The sequence below is a fragment of the Triticum urartu genome, chromosome 5A (genome assembly GCF_056163025.1).
Source record: "Triticum urartu cultivar PI428250 chromosome 5A, HENAU_Tu73, whole genome shotgun sequence".
Taxonomy (NCBI): domain Eukaryota; kingdom Viridiplantae; phylum Streptophyta; class Magnoliopsida; order Poales; family Poaceae; genus Triticum; species Triticum urartu.
Window position 1 is genome coordinate 415442664 of NC_141877.1, and position 9704 is coordinate 415452367.

Below are 9704 nucleotides of genomic sequence, written 5' to 3' on the forward strand. Positions count from 1 at the left end.
CATATTTCCTTCACTAGAAACACCACTGCGATGGGGGTTAGGTGGGGATGACCTTATTCCATGTTCAGAGAGCGGCCGCTGTCTCGCCTCTCTAAGTAGGATAGAAACCCTAACAAAACTTAGAAAACCATCTGAAAACGGAGGCCTTCCGCCGGCAAGGGCCGGGATCTACCGGGCTTCCATGACCCTAAGAACACAGAAGACGAGTAGACCGGCGGCGACGCCAACGGAAGGCACAAAAATCTCTAGCGCTTAGAGTGCCCTTGCGTACGAGAGAGAAGGGGTACGCGAAGTTCACATCATAAACATTTCTAAACATTAGGGGTTTGAAAAGATCACAATTTAGACATTTCATTTCAAAATTATAAATTTTGAAGTTGCATAACACGCTAGTACAATGAGTGTAGTTGCTTGCTACCCTTCCAAAAAAGGGAGGAGAGAATTTGTGTGGTTCTGCCGACCGAGGGATTCATAGAGGTAGTTGAGCGGTCTATCCATTCAAAGGGAGTAACTGCTTTTTTTACAAGGTAGCAAGAGCATCTACAACCGGCCCATTCTAATCCATCTTAAACGCCCGGGCATGCCGCCCGGTCACTGACCGGTCATGAATTTTTGACCCAATCGGGCCTCTCAAACCGGCCTCAAACGCCTGGGCTGACCGGCACCCCCCATATATCCAGCCTAAATATGAGGCGGATATGGGGGAGACCAGGCTCGCGTGGGCATGCCTGTCACGTTGGCCTGACGGCGTGGCTTCACAAACTCACCGGGAAATCCGACGGCCTGAAAGGCGCCTCGACCGTCGCCGCGGTGTGAACGCCGCGTGGCGCCGCTCTGGCTCTCCGCCCGAGGCCGTAGCCGACTATTTAAGCCGGCCGGCGCCCCAGCCCTAGCACATCCGCCTCTTCCCTTCCCCTGCCACCACTCGAGCCCGTTAGCCATGCCCCCACGCCGCCATTACTACACGATCCAACACCGTCTCTTCCTCCCTGTGCAGGTCTAGATCCATAGGGAAGCGGGGCTACCTCTGGAACCGGAGGAGGATTTTGAGGAGGTGGACGAGGAGGTGCCGGCGGAGAAGGGAGAGGAGGAGGAGGAGCAGGAGCTGGCGGAGGAGGAAGAGGAGAAGGAGGAGGAGCAGCAGGAGCCGGCGAAGGAGGAAGAGGAGGAGGAGCAGGAGTCGGAGAAGGAGGCGCCGCCGCTGGATGTGGGGGAGGAGGAGCAGGAGTCGGAGAAGGAGGCGCCGCCGCTGGATGTGGGGGAGGAGGAGGGGCCGACGATAGAGGAGGACATGGATGTGTGGCCGGAGCAGCACGCCATCCTGAACTCCATCCGCTCGAAGTCGATTGCGAAGGCCAGACGTCGCCGCCGGTAACAAACGGAGGCGGCCCAGGCTCCGGCTCCGGCGCCGGCGACTCAGGCCATCTCCGACAACGACGAAATTTGAGCAGTATAGAACGTAGTACGTAACTATATATTCTACATGATTTTATATGGATTTAGGGGATGAATATGAAATAGTTGTATACGAAGAAAGAAATACGTGGCATGCTCGATCAGTATCCGTGGACTCACTATTTGAGTTGTCGAATTTGTCATGTCCGGCTGTAGATGCTTTTACGGGGCCCAATACATATTGGCGTCATAATTTTGGGTTGGCTAAATCCTGCTCTAAAATTCTGTCTCCGTTTTGTACTCCTGCCTTAACGCGAGAGATAAAAGTCAGGCCCTGTAAATGGATGGAGGGAGCAACTGCTTGTTTATTTTTTTTGGACAAGTGAGTAACTGTTTTTTTTCTTGGAGGGAACTGTGAGAATTTGGTAGCGCATTTTTTTATTTTTGAGGATACGGCCCAAGACCGTGAAGTGGCCCGCTGGCCTGCTGCACAAGAACATCACCTGTATCACTGTATGGGTCGCTCGCGCCGCTCTCCCTAAACCACCCCTGAAAACCCTCACGAACGAAAGACCTAGCGCTCTCTCCCTTCGTCTCTCGCACCCGGCGGCGGCGGTCGAACGAGGGCACACGGCGGCGGCAGAGGTCAGCCCCCTACCCCCCCTCTTTCCCCAGCCTCTCTCCTCCCTCTTCTCCCCCATCTCGTGTGCCGCGCGGCGCCAGCGCTAGGACGCGCGTCCGGCTGCGGCGTACGGATTCGCCAGGGATGCTGCTGGGCGCAGCGATTTTTGCGCTGGTCGATTTTTCCGCCCTTCTCCTGTCATCTTCCTCGCGCTGACCTGTGATTTTTGTTTGAGCAGCGAATAGGCGCTTTCCAAGCTTAGACAGAGGTGTAAACCCTTGGCCAGAGGCCTCCTTTCCCCCGCTGCTTGAGCAAGATGAGCAAGATGGCGATCAGGGTTCCCAAGAGCATGCGCGCCAAGCGCGAGCTCCTCAAGCACGCGCCCAAGCTCGTAAGCTTCTCTTCTCTTCCATCCTTTCTTCAGCTGTTGCAAATCTGCCTTCAGCCTACAGTGCCAGAAGAAGTCCGTCCCCGTTTACTTATTGCAATTACAGAACCATACAATGACCACAAAATCATTATTGTGATTTAGATAGGTACAACGAAGTATTACTTAGATAGTACTGCTGTTTGATTGTTATTGTCTTTGTGACCGTGGCCAACCATAGACTGGCATCTTCCAGCAATTTTCCAAATAAAAGTTTCAGAGTAGTGTGTTGCAACACCGTATTTTTTTTTATAGGAACCTGAGTTACACACAAAAGGAATGACCATTTTCTGGCACATGTTCTATGCTTTGTACAGATAACAACATGTAAATCTTAATTTAGTTGCTTAACCACATGTTCTACTGCTTGATCCAGGTTGAGAATGGCAAGAAGATGCTTATTCTCCATGGCACAAAGACTAGCGCAGTTTTGAACTCTGTGCTGGCAGATCTTTTCCACCTGAAGCGTGATCATGCTGTCAAGTACACCAAGAAGAACGACAGCATCAGGCCATTTGAGAGCGGGGGTGAAACTTCCCTGGAGTTCTTCTCCCTTAAATCTGACTGCAGCCTCTTAGTGGTAAGTCGTATTATGCTGCCTTCATTTGTTATGTTGTTTGTGGGAATGGGGAATTGTTATTCACTTGAGAAAATAAATATCAAATTGATGATTTTCTCGGAAGTAAAATTATGTAATCATGTGCTAGATAGTGACTTTCTAAGCACCAGTATGGAACCTATCTGAAACTGTTTCCCTGTCTGTTATAATGTTATTTTTTTCATTTTCTTTTGCATACTAAGCATTCTGAGTATTATTTTCCATTATTTTTAACTGTAACTACATACGTGTTTGCAGTATGGTTCTCATTCAAAGAAGAGGCCCAACAATCTTGTTTTCGGAAGGACTTACGATCACCACATATATGACCTTGTTGAAGTAGGAGTTGAGAACTACAAATCCATAGAATCATATGCATATGATAAAAAGCTGGCACCTAAACTTGGGACAAAGCCTTTCTTTGCTTTCATTGGGGAGCACTTTGAGAGTGTTGAAGGACTGAAGCATTTGAAGGAAATGCTGCTTGATCATTTCAAAGGAGAGGTGTGCATCTTTATAGATAAGTTGGCATGTAGGATATATATGGATAATTCTTGAGCTTAATTAGTTTATTTTTGCTACAGGTGGTAGAGAATCTGAACCTTGCTGGTGTAGATCGGATATTCGTGTGCACAGCAATTTCTCCTACTACCGTCTACATGATGCACTGCGCTCTCCGTCTAAAAAGGTCAGGCACATCTATTCCTAGAATGGAGCTTGTTGAAGTTGGGCCTTCAATGGACCTGGTACTTAGGCGGCACCGACAAGCAGCGGAAAGTTTACAGAAAGAAGCTATGAAGGCTCCTGGTCATGCTAAGAAGGTAATTCCAATGGAACAACTGTCTTTTTCTCATCAGGCTTTGTTATCTTGATGGTTTGGTTGCTAACTGGTGCCATTAGCCCTAAACAACCATATTTTCTGTCCTAATTTCTCACCGAGAACCTGTATGTCAGTATGTATTCACAACTACATTAACATGTTTGCAGGTGAAAAATGTCACGAATAATCCAGTTGAAGGCAAGCAGGGCAGGATCTACATTCCAGACCAGGAGGTTTGTGTCTAATTTGTTTCAACAGCAGTTGAAGTTTGAATTTAACCAATCTTCATACTAATCTGATTCATGGTTTTTTGTCTGAAAGGTTTCAAAATTGACTGTAACAAGCAACATAAAGGGTCTGAAGCGGGAGCGCCGTGACGCCAAGAAAAACAAGGAGCACTCGAAGAAGCAAAAGGTGGCCGAAAACCCTGAGTGACCGCCGGAGAAGGCTAGTATCTGTAACTGGTCAGTTTAAGGACTTTCGGTCCATAGGTTGAGTGGTAAATAGTCCAGTACCATCTTTTAAGGCTATCAAACCTGTGTACGGACTTTGGCATCAGTATCGGGGCAGCTTCTATATCAGACATAAGCATGGAATTTTGAAGCAACATATGCTACAAGTATTTTGTTTTACTGTTGTTATCAGCCCCTGATATTAGCCGACGAGAGACGACTGATGTGATGACATGGTTAAGTTTGGTTATCATGGATGTTGTGCCTTTTCTGAATCCGCATGTTCTCCATTTTTGCAACCTTTTTCTTTATCCATGGTGTTGTGAATTCCGTAGGCTCTGTGAAACTGCAGCTTGCGCTGAACTGCATCTCAACAGTTAGGCCAGCCCCTTGTGTGGCTGAACCTTGAGATTGACCACGCATCCTCTGGGCATACAGGCAGCGTTAGACAGGGTGACCACTAAGTGAAGCTTGTCTTGAAGAAGTAGGAATTGCTCTGCCAAATCTCACTCAGTCCCACAACGCCAAGATTACTGGGTGACCACTCACTTAAACCACACGCGAAGTCTCAACTAAAACTGATTATAGTTAGCAATTGAAATATCCTGGCTCTGGGCAATCAAGTTGGCACGATCAAACATTTTTTTGTTATATAAGCATTGATGCCAAAGAATCTCTCCTCTACTCTTAATCCCTGAGACCTGCCAGTGGAGGTCAAGCAAGTGCACTTAAATGTCTTTTGAAGTAATGCTACCAATTGTTTTTTTATGCGCTGGAAGCAAGCTGCCATTCGTTGACAAGATGCACAGCTCGCTTCCTTCTTCTTCTTCTGGCATAGCAGCTGGGCAGCGTCCATTATAACTAGTCCTCGTGTGGCTTTGATTCGCCACCATTGCAAGCTCTAGCCTAGCCACCATGAAGCTCATTCTTGCCTTCTCCATTCTCTTCCTCTCCTGCATCCATGGCGCGAGCTCCGACTCAGGCTTCTTCACCGCCATGTATTCCCTCGGGGACTCCTACATCGACGCCGGCAACTTTGTGATCATGGCGGCTGCGTTGGATCCGCCTTTTCCTTCCTGGCATGACAGGCTTCCTTATGGCATGACCTTCTTTGGCCACCCCACAGGCCGCCTCAGCGACGGCAGAAACACCATCGATTTCATCGGTAAGTTGTTGAGCCATCTGATCCACTGCATTCACTTCCTTAACTTATCGTGTTGATAATGATTTGGCTCTTAAAGCATTGAATGAATTCATTGAAGTTTGAGAGCACGCTCGATTTTGATTCTGTTTCCCAATGGTTGTAATGTAGCTCAAGAGTTTGGCCTCCCCCTTCTTGGACCCTCCCTGCTGAACAACTACGACGCCTCCAAAGGCGTAAACTTCGCGGTCGGCGGCGCACCGGCGATCGACGTCGACTACTTCGAGAGGAACAACATAGTTCAGTTTAAGCTTCTGAACAATTCCCTGAGCGTGCAGCTGGGTTGGTTCGAGCAACTCAGGCCAGCAATTTGCAACAAGACCGAGATCTCAGGTCAGCGACTCGCATATTGTGGGACGGAGGGAGTATTATGGACTGTACTTACTGTCTACGTACAAGTCAAATTGCTGAGCAACTTGTTAATACAGGGTGCGGAGGTTGCTTCAGCAAGGCCCTCTTCTTCGTCGGGGAGTTTGGAGTGAACGACTACAACTTCCTGTGGTTTGCCGGCAAGACTGAAGACGAAGTGATGTCGCATGTACCTACAGTTGTCCAAAACATTGCCACGGCCGTGGAGGTATATTTGAGTGACCAGCATACTATTGCCATTTTTGCTTTGCACAACACCAGATTTTCTGAGAGCCGTTTGTTTACTATATGATCTGACTAGTAGGGTGATCTCTAACCTCTTAGAAGGCAATAATTGACTTTGACCTTCAGAAGGTTCATATTGTCTTTGCACATCACATCTCAAATTAGTTTCTTTATCTCGAGATGCACACCCCGGGATGATCTCTAACCTCTTATTAGGTAAGGGTTGACTATGACCTATATTATCTTTGCACATCACATCTCAGAGCTATAACTTATTTTTTTGAGGGACGCACACCTCACCATCAGTTAGAAGTAGTCAACTGGGCCAATTGATTTTTCCAAGGCAGGGAACTAATTAGAATTGTTGTTATCCTTCGCACAAGATTGGCATAAACACAATAGGGTACACGTATGCTCGATAAGAAAAAAGGTTCATGATTTAGTGTTTGAAATAAAATATGGATTTAACATATACATTCAAAGGATTATTGTTTAAAATGGAATATAGTTTCAGAGTTAAATGTGACACAATTATCTCGAAATCCTTTTTCTAGAAGGAAAAAGTACATTTTGGTCCTTGGACCTTGGGCAAGTTTAAATTTGGTTCCTAAACTTTAAAGCCGAAAAAATAACCTTAATTTCAACACAAGATATGTTTATTCCTTTACTCCACTAAAAGAAATTTGTTCGATGACGCAGTGGTTGTTTTGCCCACGTGGCAACCCAGTCAACACAAATAAAAATAATAAATACAAAAAATATAGAATAAATCATGTTTGGAAGAATGTGAAGATTTATGACAAAATACTGATTCTTAGAGAAAATATATACCTGTATGTGTTTTTTGAACCAGAAAAATACGATCTAAGTCTAGGAAAACACGAGAAGACTATGTATTTTAAAAAGAAGTAGGAAAATCGGAAGTATTGTAGAAACAGTCAGAAATACTGCATGAGCATTCACCATATTTCATGATTGTCAATTAATGTTCCTCAAATTTTTAATTTTTTCTTTTCTTTTTCTAATGTTTTATTTTAAAATTGGGAAATTTCGCATAATTTGTCTTAAAATTCTAGTTTTCTTCCAAGGTATTCCTAATTTCAAATCAATTTTCCCTTTCTTGATTTCTAATTACTTATTATTTGTTCTGAATGGGTTACATGCGCGAAAACGAAACAAGCACCACATCATCCACCAAACCCTTTTCAGATAGGTGAGATACCAAATATATCCAATTTTAAAAGCCGTGTGTAAAGTTTGTTGGGTTTTAGAGTTTTAACGTTAAAACTGGATTTAAATAATAGTCAAGGGATCGAAAATGGACATTGTAGCTTGAATCTAGTGCCACGCCACAGCATGCTACACACTTCAGATTGTGTAGTTTAAATGTAGTCTAGAATACATATCTCACACTTAAGAAAATCAATTATGTATTGCAACTACTGAACTAACTTTGTGCAAGATTGGTACATCCACAAAATTCGATTGCAGACTGTTGGATATGGTTGTATGGAAGGATACACCCATCTAATATTTCTCTTTGAGGTGTGTACCTTGATTAACTGTTGCTATCATTTCCCCGCAAAAAAAAAAAACTGTTACTATCCTTACTAGAGGTCTAGATTGACGGCTTAGATTGAAACCCGCTCTTACCTCTGGACTGGTAAGGACTGCACCCTGATGAAAATCTTCTATATCCATGCTGACAGACTTTCTTCCTGTTTCAATAACTTGTAATGCATTCAGGCTCCGTACTGATCAGCACTGAATTTTACAATTAAACCGGTGTTGTGCCCTATTAGTTAGTCTGAATAAAAAGCGTGCCTAAACTAGTGTGTTCCACCTTGGCTCCACAGGGGCTCATCAAGGGAGGCGCGGTGTACGTGGTCGTGCCGGGGAACCCGCCGCTGGGGTGCTCACCCACCATGCTGACGAGCCGCTCCGGCCTCAACACGACGGAGTACGACGACATGGGCTGCCTCATCGACGTCAACCGCGTGGCCACGCACCACAACTCCCGGCTCCGCGTTGCAATCGTCTCTCTCAGGGGCAGGTACCCCCGTGCCACCATCATCCTCGCCGACTTCTACAGCCCCATCATCATGATCCTCCGCAACCCCAGCCATTACGGTAACAAGTCTTTCTTTGGTTGCGCTCGTGTGTCTTGATCTTTGCTTGCTGCGGCGCGGCCAGCCACTGAGCTGCCTGGGAATTTTGCTGCAGGGGTGGCCGAGGCGGACGCTCTCCGGGCTTGCTGCGGAGCCGGCGGCACTTACAACTGGAACGGCAGCGCCATCTGCGGCATGCCGGGGGCGACCGCATGCGATAACCCGTCGGCGTTCGTCAACTGGGATGGGGTTCACTACACGGAGGCCACCAACGGGTACATCGCCGACTGGTGGCTCCACGGCCCTTTCGCCGACCCGCCTATAATGAGTGTTGTTCGCTACTAAGTGGAGGAGAAACTTGAAGACAATTACAGGCGGCACATGAACGTCTTAGTTCGCGGATGAAAGTAAATGTATTAACATTTGCTGGTATTATTTGGATTGAAACGAGGTGCTTTTTATAGAAGGAGGGCATCGAAACATGGGCGAAGCAAACTTGCTAGTGATTTTGAGCAAGGAAATAAATGCTTTCTCAAATCTACTCCGATTCAAAATAAGAAATAATCCTCTATATGTATTAGCAAAAATAAGAGAAGACTTAGGATAAAACAAGAACTTTGAATAATTTCAAACAAAACAATAGCTAGTAAATATTTATTTTTGCAAAAAAAACTGCTAGTAATATTTATTACTATAAATCTTCTATATCTAAATAGCTAGCCCCCATTAACAATTTCTCTCAACATGCAAGCATGCCACATCATCACACAACATGCATGAGAAAATGCCCACCCCCACTATCATAAGTCTCTTAACATGCAAGCATGTCATGCATGGGAAAAAAAGACTTATCTCAACATGCAAACATACATAAGAATTTTCTTATATGCTATTTATATTTAATAAACATTTTTACAACTATATAATAATCGAACATAACAAATTATGTATTTTTAATTTTAGTTTTTTACATTATTACTTCAAAATATTCATGTTTCATACAACGAATCACATTGAAATATGTTGAAAAATATTCCCGCAACAACGTGCGGGGTATCATCTAGTTGTACTAAAGCTGGGACAATCAATATGGATCGGATGGAGTAGTAGATTTTATCGAGACTTCGGTTAAATAATGAAATATTTATCCTCCCTTATGACCTCTAAATCTCGCAGACATGCACAACAAGATTTATTCGAACGATGTTATATGATGTTCAGGCTAAATGACTTGCAAAAGGCTTTTTTTGGGGGGTGTGGTAGGTAACATCGGGATATACAGTGAATACAAGTAAAATAATTGTTTGATTTGGGAGGCTACCAATTCTGGAATTTCTTCTCGAGACATCCCCGTCAGTCAACTTCTCTTCGGGATGGGTCGTTGGTCTTTGTGGGAGATGTACATATTTTTCAATTATTACTGAACCCAAGTAGCAATAACATTTGCCATACACTACAAGTAACTATAGATATGCTTACCTAGTGAT

The 9704-nt window shown here is 44.9% G+C and overlaps 2 protein-coding genes across 2 annotated transcripts; both read left to right on the forward strand.

The window, feature by feature from the left end:
• The first annotated feature begins 1874 nt into the window (after window positions 1-1874).
• LOC125509326 (ribosome production factor 2 homolog) lies at window positions 1875-4589 on the forward strand. The gene is made up of 7 exons (XM_048674283.1): window positions 1875-2040; window positions 2256-2408; window positions 2821-3024; window positions 3301-3546; window positions 3627-3863; window positions 4030-4095; window positions 4184-4589. The coding sequence occupies exons 2-7, from the start codon at window positions 2334-2336 to the stop codon at window positions 4295-4297; spliced, it is 942 nt and encodes a 313-aa protein (XP_048530240.1). The 5' UTR covers window positions 1875-2040; window positions 2256-2333; the 3' UTR covers window positions 4298-4589.
• Window positions 4590-5066: 477 nt separating this feature from the next.
• LOC125509325 (GDSL esterase/lipase At5g45910) lies at window positions 5067-8758 on the forward strand. The gene is made up of 5 exons (XM_048674282.2): window positions 5067-5479; window positions 5627-5848; window positions 5944-6092; window positions 7966-8239; window positions 8333-8758. Exons 1-5 carry the CDS (start codon window positions 5230-5232, stop codon window positions 8560-8562), a joined length of 1125 nt encoding a protein of 374 aa, XP_048530239.1. The 5' UTR covers window positions 5067-5229; the 3' UTR covers window positions 8563-8758.
• Window positions 8759-9704: the final 946 nt, after the last annotated feature.